At 48.7% G+C, this 21,140-nt stretch overlaps 1 protein-coding gene across 1 annotated transcript in view; it reads left to right on the plus strand.

The window, feature by feature from the left end:
• Nucleotides 1-21,140, plus strand: part of auts2a (activator of transcription and developmental regulator AUTS2 a) — a 309,547-nt gene that overhangs the window by 275,749 nt on the left and 12,658 nt on the right. Inside the window, exon 6 of the mRNA XM_071524536.1 lies at nt 19,851-20,439. Within this exon, the coding sequence (XP_071380637.1) occupies nt 19,851-20,439 (589 nt within the window). The remainder of the gene's footprint in view (nt 1-19,850; nt 20,440-21,140) is intronic.

Here is a 21,140-nt window from a genome sequence, read left to right on the forward strand (position 1 = left end):
TGCCTATTGCGATCGCAAAAGGCGAGTAAAAGAATCCAGGTGCAGGGAGAGCGGGGGACCACTGGTATTTTTATGGCGGGTGGTGTTGAGATTAAAAGAGCTGGGTGGGTTTTTGTTGGAGGGGATTACCAGCACTCTAATGCAACCAAACCTCGGGACAAGCAACAGCTCTAACAAAAATAGTGAGAGGAGGCTCGTTTGTGAGACGATGAGTGTCAATATTTGCCCAAGGGCAGGTGCAGAAAGAAGTCTCCATTTGTTTGGCGGTTTGCGCTTTCTTGTTGGTACACATTAAATGCTTATTGGGCTTAGGGTTCAGCATAGGGCTAAGGAAGCCATGGCAGTGAGGAAGCTAAATGTCAGGCCATGGCAGCAGAAACAACACTCCAACAAAGCAGCAGCTAGTTTATTGTACTGAGGGATAGTTGTTCATACTATGAGATAATAGAGTTTGCAAAACCTCCTGAGTGTTGACTTCCACAGACAGTGGTTGAGAAATACAGCTTTAATCACAATTCAGGATGATGTAATCTATCATCAGGGTCTGAAATTAACACACACCAAGCACCACATGCTGTTAAAATTTGTCTTTGGTGGATAAATTAAATTGAGACAAACTACTTGATTTCTATGCACAAAATAGCATTGAAAAAAGGTAGGGTGTCATTTCTATTAACATGTATTATTTTGGCTGGTAAAAATGATTCTTGGCAGATCTTTTAGTTTTAGTTTACCAGCCCTTGGCAGGTGAGCCAAAAAGTTAATTTGAGACACTGTGTCATTATTAACAGCATTGAGATTAATTAGAACTCAGGCACGAAGACACATCCAATACACCTTAAGACAACTGAGCGTGAAGAAACCCCATTGTAATTCAGCTGCTGATGTGCAACTTCGGTAATGACTGACAGCTTTTTTTCTGCAGTAAGACTGGAAATCAGCCTGGGGCGACCTCAGGTCCCTTTGAAGACTGATGGCTCTTAGTGCTGGTCCCTCATCTTTTAGTCTCTCAGCCTCTTCACCTACTCAATAATTATCATGCATTTTCTGTGCTCCTTCAGCAGTCACAGTGTGTTTTTTTCTTTCTTGCCCTGGGCCTACACTGCATTTTTAAAGAGAAAACCCAGCTGATGAGAATGCGGCCTTTGTTATTTCAGACGTTGATTTGTTTCCTCCCCCTCGTGTCGGCTTCACCTCAGGGCCATCACTGTCTGCTGTGCATAGCTGCCGTCTGTGAGGGCTAGAGCCACTGCCTCTCTCTTTTTCTCTCTCTCTCTGCTCAGTCTGGGTTCAGTATGCCCAGGAACGGCTTTCATTAACTAAGAGTCATTAAATGTTAGCTCTAATTACCGTGGCTGTCAAGGCGCCTGCAGGTGTCAGCTAGCTAACCCGATTCATTTACTCTGCAGGAGAAATTGGACGGAGAAGCCGGGCGTAAGCACCAGTCAGAAAGCCGTGGCATAGTCTATTGGCTACCGGTGAAGCAAACGGCTTCTCCAAAGTCTTAAGCTGCTTTCAAGGTGCCACGGGTGGAAATCGGTATCCAAGCCTTGTTAAGGCCAGCACTCTGTGTGAGTGCCATCTGGGGAGTGGATTGAAGTGTCAGGCTGCTGGGCTGCACAGACACCGATGACAAACCAGCACATCGTGTCACCAGAACAGCCTGCAGACAGATCTATCAAATGATTAAAGCCAGGTCCCAGGGTGGTAATATCTTGTCACCCAGTTACACTCCCATCCTTTATGATATTGTCAATCCCCAAGCCTTCCTGGAAACCCGGCTAAGTCACTGGAGAGCAGAGCTTAAACACACTGTACATTGTTTGTTGAGCACAGACCCAGCAGCAAGTTTAAGATAATGCTGGATGACATTTAAAAAATATTGCAGACCCATTTATTAAGAGTGGACTTGTAATCACTCTCAGCTGCAAACTGTTGAGTCTTATGTATGCTCGTAACTCTCTAGACAGACTTTTTAGGGTTAAAACTGAAAACCTATCCAATGGAAAATTCAGTAATAAGTATCAAGATATAGTAGGCAATATTGTCATCCTACTTACAAATCATTTTAATACGAATAACTGCCTCTTATGCACACACATTATTAGTTACCAAGGTCACATTTAACCCCCAGTTACAATTAGAAACCACTTCATGACATCATTATTTAGTTTAAGGGTGTAGCGAAGGAGCACTTGAGATTTCTTTTTAAAGCCTGGTTGGCCTGGTTGACATATTGGAGAAGCGCGCCTCTCTTGAGACGTCTCCTGCGGCTCTGTGCCTGTGACGCCGAGGCTGTGAGTTCAGTGCGGGGGAGAATTGAAGTGCACAGCGCAGTGATTCTCAGTTTCCCCCCTCAGCACAACGCTGATTTCACCGCGCTTTACTGGAGTTAATGTGAAAATGAAGCGGTGCTACAGCGAGACCCGGGGCTGACGCCAGCGTGAAGAGCGCCGCCGGTGAAGTGCGCCGGGGCTCGAGTGCGTCTGCCACCAGGGGAGAGAATAATGTGCGATGTGGAAGGTGTAATTTGCAGCGCTGATGGCATTGTTTAAAAAAAAAAAAAAAGAAAAAATAGCGGAAAGAGAAAAGCGGAGGTGAACTTTTGTGGCAGATATCAGAGCTGAAGAGCTCCCTGGATTGTCATAGAGAGCTCTGCTGGCAGCAAAATGGCCTGTGAGCGTATTACTGCTGTGTGGGAGGGAGCTGAGGGCTTGTTTTTCTCTTTCTGCCTCGTTCTCTCTCATCTCTCTCTCACTGCCTCATTCTCTCTCCCTGCTTCCTGAGAGGAGGGCCGGTGATAGAGCTGTGTTACTTCTAGGCTGTGGGCTGCCACCTGCGGTAATCTCAAGTGATATAGAGAGCAGCAATCACACCACAAATCACCCAGGCAGCTCCCTAACTCATCCAGTGGACTGGAAAGAGAAGGTTGGCCTTTCACAGCACCAGTGTTGGTTTACCGCCCCAGGCTCCCTCCGCTGCCCTCGCGTTGACCTCTGCCGTCTGTGTGGGTTTGTGTGTCAAGAAATCAGGGCCGCCTGTGGAACTTGACCTGATGCGCAGTGGAAAGATGACCTGACTACCATTGGCCTTTTGTGCGTTCCGAGGAATAACCGCAGTCAAGGACAGTCTGTTTCCCTGCGAGGGGACGGGAGGTCGCGGAGAGGTCGCTGCCCCCTCCCTCCAGACATAACTGCTGGAACAAAGCGGTGTTGTTGTGGCTCGAACACAAGCTTAATTCAAATCAAAATGTTCCCTGTGATATTTAATATGGCTGCATATTTGGAGAAGGGGATCTGAAGGATTCGGTTAAGTCTGAATGATGTATCGCTGGAGCGGATTCCAGGCGTATCCCTAGTGGTCTTTACTTCTGTTAGTTACCCGTCTCCAGCTAGGAGCGTTTAATGTATCTCTAAGGGGTAAAGGAAGCTCAATATCCTGTTCTGCGTGGAGGGAAGGCGCCCACCCCACCACCCCCCACCCCCTCCCCTTCTCCATGGCTGCGACTACAGAGAGAGAGAGGCTGTATTTCATGACCATGAAAGGGGCCGCTCCCGCCATGCCTCATCTGCTGACACAGCCAAACAAAGGTTAACAAATCAAGGGTAGCACTGGCTGATTTACTGCCTGGCTGTTGCAAACAATGGCCCAGCCCCCATGTCTATAGCTCACATCGGCTGTGTGTATGTGTGTGGTGTGTGTGTAAGAGAGAGAGAGAGAGAGCTGTAGGCAGAGAAAAATGGCAACATTTCCAACTCTGCATATTTCAGAATCACGTTTAGCTTATTGCATTGATCACAGCTCATTAGCCCTGATCTCAGCAACAAGGCATTAGTCTCCCACCTCTTAGTATCTATGTTTAAACAAACCTAATGCTAAAATGTCTTACTACAGCTGTATAAGGCAGGCTTTGTGCTGTTAATGTGTGTAGTGTTGTCTATTGATAGCCTCTGCATGCTTCATATACAGATTGATAACACAATGTTCATAGAAGAAGAGTCTTTTTGTCTCATATTCAGTCACAAAATCATATTTTTCTTAGAGCAAGTGAGGTGAAATAGTTCCAGATAATTTTCTAGAATAAGGCAGATCACTCCAGTAGTATCAAGAAAATGACAGCTGATTTGGATTGGAAACAACTTAACAAGAAATAAGATTTTAATACTCAATACTAAATGGATATTTTTGGCACTGTGAACAAAGTTAAGGCAGAGATTTTGTCTCAGTTTGTCAGTCAAGTTTGTAACTATGCAAGAATTAGTGTGAACGGATCACTCTCCATCATGATAAGTATGTTTTTCCATAATTCTAATCTTTTTTCCCTCACATCATCCCACAATCACCTGTTAGACACGCTGAACCCCCTTCGGCTGCCGCTGCCTTACTGAATGTGATCTGAGCGCCATCTTATGAAATTCTTGGCACATTAGTCAGTCAGGTAAACATGCCCAGCCCCGGGTCTAGGTGGTGCCCACTTGGTGGAAACGCGTTGGCTGAGAACGCGTTTTGAGGCTACCACTGTAGCTGGCGGTGCTGTGAACGGGTCTGGTGGTGCTCTCGAAACACACACACTCTCACACAGGGCCAATCTCCCTCCATCCCCTCCAACAACACAAAGAGGTCATTCAGAGTTTGTTCCCCAAGTCCCGAGGTTAGAGACTAAGTAAATCCATCCATCTTAATGCACTTATTTCAGCACCAGGAGAGCTGGAGGGGGACTGTGTAAACACTCCTATATCCGACATGCCACGCTAAACCCAAAGAGCCTGGAACCCATCAGGCCAAAATTAAAGGTCTACATCTCAAACACAAACATTTAAATGGGCTGCACTCCAGAGATCAAAGTGAAAGGGCCTAGTTTTCCTGCTGGCCCCCCCTGTGTCTGCCACACTGAGATATGTGGCGGTTTAGCAGTCAGGCTTGAGTGGTGAGCAGCTGTATACTGTACATGCCTGTTTCTCTCAGGTCTCTGAGGTAACAGGCTATGGCATATACTTTGTTGGTCTAGGTAAGGGAGAAAGATTTATGTAAGCGTGCTCAGTTTATTCAGAAATCTGTCTTCGGTTACAAAGGAAATATTGAGGCCGATGATGAGAAAGAAACATAGCTTCTCTTTGTCTTAGTTGATGAGTAAAAGCCTCGCTCTGATAGGTTGCTTTATAGGGTTGCCATAGGCTTTTTCTTTTGTACAATCATTTTGCACTGCAACTTTGGGAAACATACTCAGCGGGCAGAGAGAACATAAGCAATTTCATAGGAAGGGACCATGTGAGAAAGCAATAGTTAGGTGAGCAGTCTAAATAAATGCAGATCTCAAGCCTTTTTTACTAGGCATCTTCCTTGTGCATGTGTTTTGAAGAGGCATCTTCAGTGTCAGTGTGTCATTGACGTGTGTGTCATTGACAGCGGAGATGTGGTAAACTGGTGGAGGTGATGAAAGCACCAGTCTCCCCATCTCAGGGGAGGTCCTGCCCCCATCAGCACCACCGGCGTCCGCTGATCCGATGTGACATCAGCCACTCTCCTGCCAACGGTGCCGCATTAACGGGGTCAAGGCACACACACACACACACACAAACACACCACCTATCAAGGCCCCGGCATTCCCAGTGCACTGTTGGTGTGTTCAGGCCAATTATGCCGGTGTCAGTCTTTGGTCCCTGCGGTAGAGGTGACATTGCCAAAGAGAGAGAGTGGGAGAGCAGATCTTTCTAATGAGGCCTCATGGTGGCTTAGAGGTGTGTGCGTGTGTGTGTGTGCGTGTGCATGATGTGTGAATGCATGTGTGCGTGCGTAACAACAGGAGTCCTGGTTTGGAATGATGTACCCTTGCTGCTATGTGTGTCAGCTCTAAAGCTTGTTTAGCAGCCAAGGCAAGAGCCAGGCAGACTTTTCCCTTCCCAAGGTCTTCCCCCTCCAGCCATTTCCATCTCCCTGCCTCCCCAAATCTCCATTTTTTTTTATTTTTTTTTAAAGTAACCACCGCTGCTATGATGTCATTCCAGCAAACAGATTTAGATGCTGGTGGATAACTTGAAGGCTCGAGCCCAGAAAGGCAGCATAGCTGCTTTGCAGACACATGTACTAAAAGGAGATGGGATTAGCACAGTGGAAGATTCTCTGCTTGCGATTACTGTTCGCTGTGAAGCGCTTCACCCCGACGGTGCTGCTGTTGCTCTGAGCAGTGTGAAGCAGGATTTGGTCTTTTTTTATATTCTGTATACTCCTGATGAGCATGGTGAATGGAGATTCAAAGTTTACAGAACCACCCATTGTGAATTATATGGTTTTGGAGATCTTATTGGGTAGAACAATGCCAGAGGGCCACCCATACTAAAAATGTATGCACTTGTGGTACAGTTACACACTTTGGCATCAGCTAAGTGCTAGATGTAAATATGAATGTACTTGGATTCTTTGGCCACTGCCTGCATATGCTTTTTCCTGCATGAAATAAATGGCCACCGCTGTAATCTCTGCATAATCCTCAACTGTGACTGTGGGAATCCCACAGTGAAAAGCTGAGAATCAGACTTTGTGGTTCACATACTGTCTACTGGCCTTATGACTATGCTGTTTTTCAAAAAAGGGAAGATGTCAGTGGAGGAGCCCATCTTTCTAGTTCCTTATCCACTCCTATGATACCAGAGAAAGGCCAGTATTGTGGAACTGAAAGTGTAAACACTGGGGCTGTAAGGAAGAGGACAAAATTGGACACAGTAAAAGCCGGAGCCCAGCCAGGGAGAGAGAGAGAGAGAGAGAGAGAGCAAGACAGAGCACGAGGACTCTGACCAGAATTGATGAAAGCAAGGCTTTAATTGCTCCCTCAAGAAAAGAGGTTATCTTTTTTTTCCCCTCTCGCCCTCTCTGATTCTCATAAATATGCAGGGCAGAAATAAAGCCCTGATGAGCCCCAGGGCAGATTAGAGCAGACTACAGAGCAGGATCCTGGTTTGTTAGCAGCAGCCCACAGATCCCCTGCATGTGTTTCTGCTCAAACAGCCCAGCGCACCCATCAATGCTCTGCCTGGCTTTCATTTGTCCCGACCTACGTTTCATTAATTTCCACACGCTACTGACTGGATGGAGTCGGGTGCTGGGAGTGCTGCGCTGTTGTGATGGAGTGTGTGATATGGCTGTCAGACCACCAGTGCAACAACGCCCCCTAGTGCTGGTGTGATATTGGGATATACTGTGACATCTGTGGAGAGAGGGCAGAAAGGACATGGTTAATTTGCGGTGGGTGAGGAGCATGTGTGTGTAAAGTTATATATATATACTGGAAAGGACATTTTAAAGCATGTGCATTTGATATAAACAAAGCCTAACGAACTGCAAAATGTTCCATTTTATCACCAACCGTTGGTTCAACTTCTCTGGCTTTTGGCCACGGTTCTTAGAAGCCTGCCCAAACCCATCAACGTCCACCGGCCTGTCGCCATCTGTTAAAGATTAAGCTGCTCCTGGCGGGAGCTATTCGATTTCGGGGTTCCAGCATCCCTTCTTTATTCCACGTGTCAGGTTTTACTGTAAACACTGTCGTACAAAAACCAAAATCCCAGAAGGGATTGCTTTTTCAGGCCTTTCAAGGCGAGCGCAAACGGGCCGTTGTGGCGGTACGGGCTGCACGTCTGGTTTAGCTCTTAGCGTGCCGAGACGGGGGCTCCGCCGGGCCAGTCGGAGGTGAAGCTGGGAAGCCGCGCTTGGAAGCTCTTCCGCTAAGCCCCGCGCTCGGCCAGTGTGCAGTGTGATGTTGTGATGTATGAATCCCCCGGCCATGCCTGACACTAGCGGGCCTGTCTGAGCCCATGCCTCCGCTGAGGAGGAAGCCGTGGACAGAGGCCGCATTGTTCCCCCAAAGTAACTCAAGCCCAGGGCAGCCGCTGCCCAAAGGGAGATATCAGGTTGTTCCCTCCCTACCGTCACCACAACTCCTAGCTTAAGCTCTGGGGCTTGACGAGGGAGTAGAGAGGCAGCTGACTGTTTGGACGACTCGGTGCAGTTCAAATAAACAGCCCAGACCCCCCTCTCTCCACCAGCCTCCCTTACACCAACCCTCCCTCTCCAAGGGTTGCAGTCCCACAGCCATAGCTCATCACCATCAAGCTTGCCAACTTCCCCTTGGCTAATTTGCGGCGTTATTTTGAAAAGCGCGTAGATGTGGCTGCACTAAAATGAGGTTTCCAGAGAAAGAGGGCTAGTGAGCGGAGAGAAGAGAGTGAGAAGTTAAGCCTGGTTACATCTCCCCACTTCCCTCTGTGGTAGAGCGATAGGTTTACCACACCATCAGCAGACCACACAGCGTTTCCAGGACAGAGGGAAGCAGGGATGAAAGTGTAGAGTATAGAGAACAGAGGAGAGACGGCCATTAACAGTTCTGTTTCTGTGTCCGCCCTCCCTCTCCCTCCACCCTGGGTGTCCCGCTAATCTGACTGCAGTGAAACCTGAGCAAGGGGTAATGAGACAGCACTTGACACGCTCACATGCACGCACGTACACAGACCGGCTGCTTCAGTAACGCGGCCGAAGATTTAAAAGGAGAAAAGGCTACATGCAAATTGATACTTCACCAGATTCCCAGACACTTGATCTCCGCATTCATGTTATTATCCCACTGGAATGAGTCTTTCTAATATCATTTTAACACTCTGCGCGGGCTATATTGAATCTGATCCCTGCGAACCAGCTGAATGTGTGGTGTGGGTGTGTGTAAAACCAGTTGGCCCCATTTGGAACAGAGTGAAAGAGGCCCAGACTGATGACTCTCCGGGGACAGATTTCTCTTTCCAGCCCTCCATGCCTCCCTCCCCAGTGAAATCATGTGGTGTCAGTGTGTCAGCTCGAGCTGTCACTCTCCTTATTGCAGCAAGTCAGTTACTCTTATACTCTGCCCTCTGGCTAAAGAAATCAAGAGAGGGAGGGGGGAGAGGAGAGAGCAGGAGCGAGAAGGAAAGAGGGCTATTTCTACACTCGACACAACAGATGAGCGGAGCTTCAGCGGCCCTTAGTGTTAGTGGAGCGTCTCAAAAGAAAGAGGGTAGAGAGCGGGAGCCGTCTACCACTTCAGAGTTGCCAGCTGTACAATTAGCGGTCACCCCCGCGGACCGGTTTGGTACAATCCGCAGGGCTTAGCTGACAGGCTGACGGGGCTCCATGGAGGACAGGCCAACACTGAACAGATCCAGGCAGCGGACGTAGCGCTGCAGTACACACACTACGACCAGGGTGGCATTGGACCTGTTGACTGGTAGAGTTTTTGTGTGTTTGTGTGTGTGTGTGTGTATGTGTGTGTGTGAGAGAGAGAGAGAGAGAGAGAGAGAGAGGGGAGAGGGAGAGAGAGAGAGAGGGTGTTTATGAGTGGGTGTGGGTTTTTTTATGAGCATGTGACTGTAATTGAGATTTAAGCATGTCAGCGTTTGAAGTTGTTGGCTCAACAGGCGATTGTCTATTGTTCCCCTAAGCTGCCACACTGACTGACAAGGAACACATGTTGCAATAGCAGTCAGTGTGTCGTGACGCGCGTTAGTTATTTTAACACGCAGCCTGAATTTTCACTACTCTAGGATTCCAGTTGGGGTTTATTTAAGGCGAGATTTATGCCCGTTCTGACTGAGCAGCAGCTAAATCAATTGAACCCATGCATGGATTCGGGTCTAGACAAAGTGATTTGACACATTAGTTCCATTTTACAGACATTGGACACTGTTCTGGAAAAATGCTACTCCATTTTCTCGATACGTTGAACTCTGCCGTGCTCAGAGAAGCTGTTATATGCATTTATTATATAAACGGTTGAGTTGTTAATTATGATCCCTAAACATTCGGAAACATTGGAAACATCCATGTTTCAGCCGGCGTACTTTCTCACAGTTTTCTCACTGCCTGTGGTGAAACTTTGCAGTCCATGTGCTAATGTGATATGGGGGGGGGGGGGGGGGGGGGGGGGAAGTTTCATGGCTGGCTGGGGAAGAGAGACGCTGACTGACATGCAAGGGACTGCGGGCCTCTCAGCAATCCCCATCCCTCTCTCTCTGGAGAGCAGCATATGCACACAAAGAAGGGCCACCTACCATTTCTCACTCTTCACTAGTAGAGATATCAGGCCTTGTGAGAAGTCCTATCAGCTGGCTTACTTACACTTGACATGTTTGAGGTCAAACGGTCTGGCTCGCTGCACAGCTGCCTTGTCTCGCGGTGTAGTTTTACACCGCCGTGACAGGCAGCGCTGACCAATTGCCGCAGACCGGACGGGTCATCATTACACGCCGCTGTTATTTCAAAGCCACCGAGAGACCGGGCATGACAGCCGAAAGCTGCGGAGGATCCGTCAGCCGTGGGCAATGAGCGTCCCCCTGAGGCCCGCGCTGCACCGGCCCCCTGGCAGGAGCGGTCTGGGCTTCACACCCCACCCATCCCTCCCATCCCACCCCCCCGGTGCTCACCTGTGCCAATGTGCCCGTCATCGAGTCCCTGACCCAGGTCTTCTCCCATTACGCTCCCTCCAGCCTGACCTCACACCCTCAGGGATATATAAAGATTTGTTCTCTAAAGGGGCCATAGCTGGCCTTGCTGGGGGGGCTGGAAACAGGACACTCTGTTGCCACTGATCCCACCGCTACCTCGCACATCCACATTTGCACACAGAAAGAGAGGTGGCGGTACGGGGGGTGGGGGGGGGGAGGTGTTCCAACATCTAGTGCTGTAGAAGCTGTCTAAGCAAGGAGGCAGCAGATTTTCCGCATGCTGGTGGGGTGAGAAGCGAGGAGTGCGGGGCTGTGAGAGCGAGAAGCAGAAGCAGTTAAGAGCCATTACAGGAGCAGCTGTAATCAGAGCTACTGTGGGTGGAGGAGTGTTGCCGCTGCAGCTCTCTGTTAGTAAATGGCTTCATTATGACTCAAGAGAGAAGAGACAGAGCACATTGCCCCTAACAGACAGAATATGAATGGAGCAAGGATGGATACTAGGAAAGGTAGGAGATAGGACGGAGCGAATCTCTCTCTTTCTCTCTCTCTCTCTACTCTCAAGTTTTTGTTTTTCTACCTGTCACCCTCCTCTACTTAAATTTCCCTCTCCCTCCTTTTCTCTCTCGCACTCACTCATACTGTAAACATGTGTAAGTGCTTGTCCTCTGTGGTCTGGCAGCCTCTCTCCCATGGCCTTGCATCTGTCATAAGAGCTCAGAACATTCAGTGGCTTGCTAAGCCCAATTACCCTAGATTGCTACCATTTTACGGGGGATCACAGACACAGACAGTCTATCTTAGAGAGAGGAGTCAGGGATTTAACTCTCGGTTTACCACACACACCACGCGCAGTGACATCACTGTTGCTCATATGCATATACACACACACCGTTTGTATTTATATACACACTCAGTTTGGCTTCACAACTTGTAATACAAAATTCACAAACAAAATAGATGGGCATGAAATATAGATGTTAAGAGAGGCGGCTTAACACTCTCCCTCGCCTCCTGCCTGCTTTTGGCCTTTTCCTCAATCACCGCTCGTTAAAGCGGCGGTTCGTGTTACTGTGAGGTGATATCAGTGCACTGTGGTATTCTCACTGAAAGACTACACATGTCATGCTCTCATAGCCAGAATAGTTGGGCTGCACACCCTAACCCCCGCCTTTATTTCTGTTTAGCTTCCCACTCCCCTTCCCGGCCGTTCCCCCCGGGAGTCTAGCACTAATAAAACAGCTCCAGTCCAGGACCCTCCACGCGGCGGGACGTCCAAGCTCTTGTAACCCAACACCCCTCCCGTCTCCAACTTTAGAGGGCTGCTGACATGATGGAGAGCCTGGGAGGGCCAGCAGGGGAGCGTCCGTCACTGTCAGGCCCCGGGGCCCCAGGCTCCCATCTGGGGCATGTCCAACACGCATGCCTGCGTGCTGTGAACGCATTGCTGTGGGGTGCTCCGACACTCTGGAGACACGAGGGGGTATCGCAGAGCGCGGCGCTGCTGCTCTCGGAGCGGCTAATGCGGTTAAAGTCTTCAAACCCGAGGAAGGGAGGGATAAGGAGGTAATAGACTGGGGATTCTCCGGGGGCTTTGGCTATGAGATCAGGGAGAGTGCTGCCCCGGCTAAGGTTACCGACACAGGGCTTTAGCTTCCCCCTGATATCACAAGACCAAAGTACAATTCTTAGCGGTTCGACTCAACGCCATCACATTTCCAAACATTCGATTAGCCTGTAGGTTTTAGGATAGCGGGCGAGCTGCTTGAGAATCAACCGCTTCCTCCACAAAGCTCCAAACAGGCAGCCATGTAAAGCCTCCAGAGAGGTGCATTGTGGGGCCTCGTCTCGGCAGATATAAACACGAATCCCTCGGCCGACGCGCAGACTGTTTTGGTGCTGCGGACTGTCTCCACATTCGGTACCATAGAGGGACAATTAGGGCATTAGGGATCTCGCACACACCTTCCAAGCCCCGAGACAGGGGAGTTGAGCTCAGATGTCTCCCACTAATATGAACTCCAGGGTTTTCCGCTGCCCCTTCTGGAGAGAGAGCAGATCCTGAGAGGAGAGGCGCTAGAGAGAGAGAGGACTCTCCTGAGTGTGTGGTTCAGACACAGAGGTAAAGAGAGACGACTCGGAGGGGGAGAACAAAAGGAAAGACGCCATGTTGTGTATTGGCTCGGCGGGTCTCAAGGCAGTGACAGTGGACTTTGTGTGTGTGAGTGTGTGTGTGTGTGAGAGAGAAAGGGCTCTGACAGGGACAAGCGGCCTGGTGTTTGTTGTTCCTCCTCTGTGTGGGAGAGAGATCTGTTAAAGATGTCTGCCATTAACGCGACTGCAGGCTTCATTAAGAACAAATAAACAAAGCCTACTCCCTCACCAAGGAGGTCTGTGGGGAACATATGCTGTCTGCACCGCTCCTGAGGTCAGACAATCGTCAACACTTGCTGCTCAATTACAACTCTAATTTTGTTGCCAAACAAAATATGGAGATAGAGGAGGAGTGACTTTCTGGTGGGGTTTTTTCTGCATGGACTAAATGGTTTCCAGACCAAGGCCTGAAGCAAAATTGTCTTTTTTATATTTTGACTAACTGGAGACTTTGAATAGTTGAGACTGTTTTCGAGGGGGGATTTTATTCCGAGAGCATCTGAAAGTGCAGAAGCCCAGCTCAGCCTCGAGCCCATCACCGAGGGAGATCCTGATTGTAATTAATGTTTACACAGACATACAAATGCAAGATGGAATTTTCAACGAGGAGGGCCAGGAGTCCTTGTTCAGCACAGTGTGCACTTTAATTGATTCAACTTGAGCAAACAGTCTGCCTCCCCCTCTATTTATTTTTCTGTTTTCCGAAGAGGAGGAGGAGGAGGAGGAGAGAGGACGAGGGAAGGAGACGAAGTGAAGGGGGAGAAAACCGTAGCCTCCTCCAAACAACGCCGCCATTGTTTACGCGCCTGATTGCGAGTCCAGCTGGAAGGCTTGGGTTAAAATCACCCGCCCACGCGTTTTGTTTTTTTTTTCATTTTTTTAATTTGTCTAGACCAAATTAATCTGTTTCTCATGATTTCCCCGGCTTCGTGGTGTAATCTCTTGAAAAGGCGGTGCGTCGGCTGCAGGGCGGCAAAACTGTTGCCCCTCGAAGAGCTCGGCCGCGGCGACGTGAGCGGCTCGGGCCTGATTTTGCTTACCGCCGCACAACAGGGAGCGAGATGGAGAATGCCAGACAGAGAGGGAGAGACAGAGTTGGAGGGAAGACGGTGAACGAGTGGGACTCTGAAAGGCTCTGTCAGCTGTGACAGACAGCGCTGGGGTTTAGAGTTGTCAGCGCTTCTCCCTAGATAGGCAGGTTTTTTTTTGTTTTTTTTTATATATCACAGGCCATAGATGCAGTGCTAAGCGCCTGCGGGGTACACTCTCCTTCCCCCACTCGTAGATGCCAAGCGAAATATCGCCATGGTAGAGTGTTTTTCGATTGTCAGTCCATCTAAACTAGACAATAAGTTTGTGTTGCTGTTATTAGCCTGTTAGGATAAAATTACAAATGTTAACTAAACTTTTGGTATTTCTGCCTTTATATGTGACAGTCGATAGTAGAGAGAGAAAGATGGGTGAGAGGGGGTTGGGGGGTCCATAGGAAAATTCTCTCTTCTCAGAGGTCAGAGGTCAGGGTCAGCTGCAGACCAGCAGCACTCCTGAAACTGCTAGAGATTCAGTGTCTTGCTCAAGGACACTTCAGCAGGGCAGTGTTTTGCCGACATGGGGGCTTGAACCCATGTCCTCCAGTTGCAGGATGGTCTCTCTACCCACAAGTCACCACTGAATACTGATAGCAAAATATCAGAATTACTCATTTAGGACTGCAAACTAATAATGCTACATGTTTTGGTTTAGTGTTGCAGGCAATCCAAAATTGCTAATTGTTTATGTTTTGCATAAGTATTCAGCGCTGACAGCCAAGTAAGCATCTGACAACATTCTTAAGATTGACAGGCCAGTAATTTATAAAACAAATATTTCTGGTTCTCATTTCAAAAACACTGTAGTGCACATCTTTGACGGCTTAACAGTTAAATATTAAAGCGCTGTCTGAAAATAACACTCATACAACTACATATCGGTTGCTTAGCATCTGCTTTCTTTAGGTACCATTGAAGAACTACAGTATATTGCTTGGTGGAAGAGGGACATTTAATTATTATTTAATCATTATCCATTAAAAATAAAAGTTTTATTGAGCATTCTTTCTTTTTTAATGCAGCTGTGTATTACTGTATTGTATGTCATGTCTTGCCTAATGAGGCCTCTTAGCTGTACTAAAATCACTGTAAAGCACATTGCCTCTCATTGCTTATTGCTTAAATATATATTCGATCCAGTTACAACAATAATCTAATAGTCTTTCTGACGGGCATCTGTTACGGGGCAACAAGAGTGAACCCAGCCTCTGGGAAATTCACCCCCCCCACCCCCACCCCACATGTTAGAACTAGCAGGTTGTGTTGTCGCATGGCACAGCACAGGACAGCTCCTCCAGTCAGCAGCCACAGGTTACCTGTTGTTGCATCATCTAGTGCCCCCGGGTTCATAAGGTAGAGCTCCAGCACCCATCCCAAACCCCCCCATCACCATGTCTCCAGACCTCCCTCCCTCCCTCCCTCCCTCCCCGGTAGCACCTGTTTCCTAGAAGCTCTCAACAGTTGCACAGCTGTCGCACAGCCTCGCCGCTTTCAGTACTGTAACACATACCCGCCCTGTCTTTATGGGTGTCACTTTGCTTTTATAGTGAATAGAGACATCGCTAAATAGCAGTAGGAGTATTTTTGCTGTTTTTGTGTCAGTGATGTGGTAAATATAAAGGTGGTTAAACTATGACCTCCAGTTGGTGATTGTCATAAGGCATCACAACTAATATTAATAGAAATCAATTATATTTTCAGAAAAGCATTAACATTTTTTTTTCCCCATAAAAGATCCTATCCTCATAACACATCACTTTGATGCTACTTACTGTGATGTATTTTATGAGTTTACCTCAAAGATTTATGCCAGCCTATAAAGGTGGGGAAATGCTATTTCTCAAATAGAAAGGTGGGTAAACTGAGTTTAGGTGGGGTTACCCTCCACTACATCCCGGGTCACAGCAAAACAAAGAAGCTGCAGCTCCCACATCCTGCCAGTTATCATGCAGGTCTCTCCTAAATGGGCTGTGCTGTATGCTGGTACTTTGACAGTGAGCGGGCCGGACAGCTCCCTCGCCTCTGAAGCACTAGCATCAGCATGTCTGGCTCAGCCCTCTCTGCACTTTGCCTCTGCTCAGCGCACAACGCTGACACACACACACACACACGCACGCCCGCACACGCACTGGCCGTGGGTCAGTTGTCAGGCTCGTGGTTCCTGCTATGTGTCGGGTTGTTGGTTTTGTGCGATTGGAGCTATGTGACCCCTGCCTGGATGCAATCCCATAAGTGAGTGTGAGGGTTTAGAATGCGCAAGGGTGCTATTTTGAGGAGGATCGGAGGGAAGGGATGACGGAAAGGGACGGAGGCTTGGGATGTCCCAGAGGTCTCTACAGCCATCAATTTGTCAGGATGTCTCCAGAGTGTCACACCCACCCCCACCCAGACGAGTTAGACAGAGAGAGAGAGAGAGAGAGAGAGAGAGAGAGAGAGAGAGAGAGAGAGAGAGATATTAGCAGAGTAGTTTTGGCTCGAGTCGGGCGCTAATGTATTTTTCAAAAGGACAGGTGCTGGCCTGCCAGTCGCCCTTTTAAAAGATGATGTTGTTGGCACTTGTTTGTTAATCATTTATATAGGCCAGGCTGTATCCAGTGATGACATTGAAATATAATACGCTAAATTAATCCTCTTATATACTGCGGTTATGACCTAACTCCATATTAAACTACCTAATGTTCTGCATCTCATTTTGCCAAGCCTCCACATCTCCTCCCCTGTGTATCACAGTCAAGTGCAAAGACTGAGAGATTCAAGGATTTGAGCCAATTGTTTCTATAACATGGCTGCACCTTGTTGAGGAAGGACCATTAACAAACCAAACAAAATGGTCCACTGCAAGACAGGGAAGACAGTAAGGCAAGATGAAAAGCATGGAAGAGGCCTGCATTCCCAATTAACTTGTCTAATATCTAAAGCCTTGTGTCTATTATCTCAGTTTGTAGTGATAAGGTGTAAAACAAAAGCACATTTCTTTGTTGAACTGTGTCATATTGCAGCGTATCGCCTTACATTGCGTTGTGTTGCATCACACGGAATCAGAGCTGTACTGTATCTAATCATTACAAGGTTCAGTGCATCTCGCCGTGTATTGTAGCTTTAAAAATGTAGCGAGATACAAATCAAGTTGGTGTGAGGCGGAGAGAGAGTGGTGGTGTGTGTAGTTTAAAGCGCTGTGGGCTCACCCTGGGATAATGAGTTGTCCTCCTAAGCCCCTCACCAGGTCCCCCGACATCCAGCCTTAATGAAGGGCTTTCCTACGCACACACACACACACACACACACACAGCTGACCCACACAAAGCCCTCCTGCACTACCCCCTTCCTCTCTCAAATCTGGCCGCTGGCTTTTGCCCCCCTGACCGTCCTACCCACAGGCCTCATTCCCCATTCTAATACCCCACCAAGCTCCATGTTCTAGTTAGAAACCCAAGTAATGCTGAAATGTTGAGGAGGGGGTGAGAAACGACGGGGCTCTGTGCTTTGAGAAAACAAGCGGGAGTTGCGCTTATTTGTTTCCAGGGATGAAGGAGACTGACAAATGAACCCTCGCGGGACAGACGCCAGCATATCCTCCTCTCCTCTCCTCCTCCGCTCCTCCGCCCGGCCCCTGAGTCTTCATTATGGCCAGAATAGACACCTTCTTTTTAGCGTGTTAGCACATTCTCAAAACAAGCCCCGGACCTCAGGGAGGGAGAGGTGGAGGGAGGCATCGGAGAATTGGGGATTTCTCCTTTCCCCGTCTGCTACGGCGGGGTTGTTTGCCAGCAGCGGTCTTTGTTGAGCGGTAATGGCATTTGTAAGTGGAGAAGATTGACACGGATGTGTGAGATGGATTGAAGAGCCGCGCGGCTTTCTGCACGTCGTTCATTGATGTGCGTGAGAGGAGAGGGGAAGAGAGATGTGCTTTGTGTGCCAACTGCCAAAGAAGAGATTACAGTTTCTGTGTAATGGTTAGTTAGCCTTGAAGACTGAAGCCTCTCTGATTGCATGCGGAGGGTACTTTTCTTGTCCGTAGCTGCCCAAAGACAAGTAACCGAGACCATTTAAAAAAAAAAAAAAACTCTGCTTCAATCTGGCAAAGTGTGTCTTTTGTCTCCGGTCAGGCTTGCAGATGTCCCAGCAAGCTCTCCCACACAGAGCAGGAGTCAATAGCTGTTATTGCAGATATTGATTGTGATCTTGAACCAGGCATTACCTCTCCTGACCCTTAAGTACAATATCACATGCACCTGCTAATACCCCTCGATTAAGCATTCTAATGCTAATGGATGGGGTTTCCATAGAGCCCAGCTTGTTCAGCCACTTCCTGCTCCCAGTGGAGTTAGCAATGGTCTGGACTTCCCGGGGAGGAGGGGGAAGGGGGGGGGGGGTTGTCAGGTAGAACTAGGCCCGCTGCGAGAGGCCTAGGCCTGCCAGGATGCACCTCTGCTGCGCTGGCTAGTGCCTCAGCCCAGGGGAATTGGGGCCCAATCTAGCGCTCTTTGCCAGGGAAAGGATTTAGCTGGCTGCGCTCCGGGGGAGGAGGAGCCCTCACTCCTGTCCCTGTCCCCCACCTCCCCCCTCCTCCTCCCCCCCCCCCTCCTCCCAGAGGCCCGGAGAGAGTTAATTACAGTTTATGTATGCACTGTCATCCCCCATGAGCCTCTCTGCCTCTGGAGCACAGAGCAGCCAAGCTGACTGCTGATGTCTGAGCACTTTGTTCTGCAGGAGGAGGAGGTCCCCGCAGAGAAATACTCTGGACAGAGCTTATTAGCTATCGTTCTCTGAGACTTCAGCATTGCACAGTAGTTATTATTCATTCTATCTTTGGACAGAATGGTAGAATGGAGCCAGAGATTCCCACTGGCCGGTAATTGCTGTTTTTTTTTTTTTTTTGGCCGGCAGAAATGATGAAAGTCCAGAAAATTTATCCTCATCATCAGAGTGCAGCAGTTAGTCTGTCGCGTCGCTACAGGGGGTCTCTCCCTCCTTCTAGCTATAGGCGATCATGAATGAATGAAGGAAGCACGGAAAGTGCTGTTATGCTGTACTGCCCTGTAATGGGCGCTAACCGTTTTCACTCTCTGTCAAACTGCGGACAGCAGTGTTTCCAAAGATAAACATTATTTTTCACCTATAATTGTGCAGTCGTCGACTGGATAAAGCAACTTGTTGATGGGGTTGTTGGGGTTGCTGAGTTACAAACTGAATACTGTGGTGCTCAGGAATTGGCTGCATCTTGAGAATGTACATGCATCTGTGTCTTTCTATATGCCCAATTATTCTCTTGTCCAAGGTGTTTCAGTACCATATTTGTTGTCAAATACTTCTCAGTCACACCAAACCTTATAATCATGCTCTTAGAAAATATTATAATCATTCTTTTTAGTGATAGTGATTAGTGATACATTTGACTGGAATACTTTTGAGGTTCTATCATCCAAAAAAAGTAAATAATAGTGCAAAAATATATTGTTGTGTAGCTTATGATATAAACAGATTCAGCCTGAACAAGAGAAATATGTTTTGGATGTGTAGTTTGTCCCTGGAGACGGTGCTACTGGGTGCATGAAAGGGCTAGAAAATGTGTGCTTGTATTGGCACAGATGCTAGCCCCAGCAGGGTGTGTCAGTATGTGTGCAGGAGGAAAAAAGTGGGTACCAGTTTGTGGGCCTATCAGTCAGCTCAAAGCACTGCCACACAAACACACACACTATGCACAGCAGCGGAGATGGCAATTAGAAAGACAAGCGTCTACAAAAGGCCCATCGCTCACACACTCCCCAGCAGCATCCTCACAGGAGCTGGAGACGATGTTCATCTGTAGACTTCATTTATGCAGGGGAAACGAGCTCATTACGCACACACACATACACATGAAGAGCTGAGCATCTGCGCTTGATGTCTGTACTGTTGTTGTGAACACATGTTGGCGTTTCTGAGAACCTTGATGTGGTCCAGTGTTTCCATGTTCAGTAGCTTCCAATCCAATCAAGTCGCATGTCTGTCATATTCACCAGATCAAATCAGTGGATCTGCTCTCCGCTGTTTTCGCCTTTAACTTATTGTTCAAATGAACCACCAACATGAACAGCATGGAGATTAAGAACTACTGCTGGAGACAGAGATTTTCATAGTGCTTGTTTTTCTCTTCCTGTTTCCACAGTTCCAGATTTCGGCATTGATGTGCTCTCCACCAATGGCAGCCAGGAGCCTCACGGCCCAGGCCTCCTCAAGGTGTCAGGCCTAGAGCGCAGTCAGGAGCGGAGCCAGGAGAGCTGCAGGGACCCCCAGCCCCCTGCGCCCAGCACCCCCAAGCAGCCTCCGCCCCCACAAGTCCTCCCCCTGCCCTTGCCCCTGCCCCTGTCCCACCCCCAGCCATCCGGCCCCCAGCCCCAGCCCTCGCCTCCTCGTCGTATCCAGACAAACGGCCCCGCCCAGGCTCAGGCCTCCGCCCACTTGCCCCCACGTTCAGAGGCTCCCCCCAGGCCTCAGACGCCCGCAGCCCTGCCTCTCGCCCAGGGCCAAGAGCCCTCGCCGGCCCCCCCTCCCCGGCCCCAGCACCAGCCCGAGCCGCTGTCCCACCCCCGGCCTCCGCCGACGCCCAACCTTCACCCGCACCCGCCGTCGCCCGCCCTCCCGGCCCACCACCCTCACCAACAGCACCCCAGCCAGGCAGGGCCCCACCGGCCCCCCTCACGCTGCCACCCCCGGCCCCTTTCTGCCTACAACGGCCTCAACCTCAACGGACACAGGTAAGACCGGTTTCTGGCGGCCTTCACCGCCTCACAAATCCATGGATCAGTTTTGTTCTGAAAAACATTCACGTTTCTGGTGTCCTTATGCGCTCTGAGGCTGAAAATCAGGTGCAGTGCGGTACAGACAAAACCTCCACATTCACACACTTGAAAATACTAGACTATCTCTTGAGCTGAAAGTACGTATGATACCCGATCAGTATGTAAATTGCTATCTGGGAGAGCTGAAAGTCCCCGAGCCAAACAGTAGCACTGATTGTTAACAGGGGGAGTAAAGGGCCGCGCTGAGCCATAAGTGCCTGTGATTTATTAGCCACCCACATTGTCATCAGGGCTGCGTATAGATTCCAGCCCACATCAGTTATACCGGCTATATGCACCTTAGTTTAGCCTAACCCTGAATCAATACCACACTGCTTTTATTTTCTTTATAATGGAGCATTGCTACATAAGAACCGGGGTCCTGTATCTTTCTCACCGTCTTTGTGATGCAAGAAACGGTGTCTGGAGTATTTTTCTAGAAAGAGTATTCTACTTTTAATCCAGATTATTCCGGTATGACAAAAATAAAACATAGCTAAATCTGATCAGCAACCAAAAAATACTTGGGGCCAAGATGACAGTTTGCACTTTTACATACGTACATTCGCTCTGCTCATCCTACATCCATGTAGTCCTTGTAGAACCAGAGGTCGCCA

Source organism: Centroberyx affinis, unplaced genomic scaffold (assembly GCF_046629955.1).
Source record: "Centroberyx affinis isolate AG114_WGS23_722 - 3 ecotype Tasmania unplaced genomic scaffold, CSIRO-AGI_Caff_v1 ptg001199l_1, whole genome shotgun sequence".
Classification (NCBI taxonomy): domain Eukaryota; kingdom Metazoa; phylum Chordata; class Actinopteri; order Beryciformes; family Berycidae; genus Centroberyx; species Centroberyx affinis.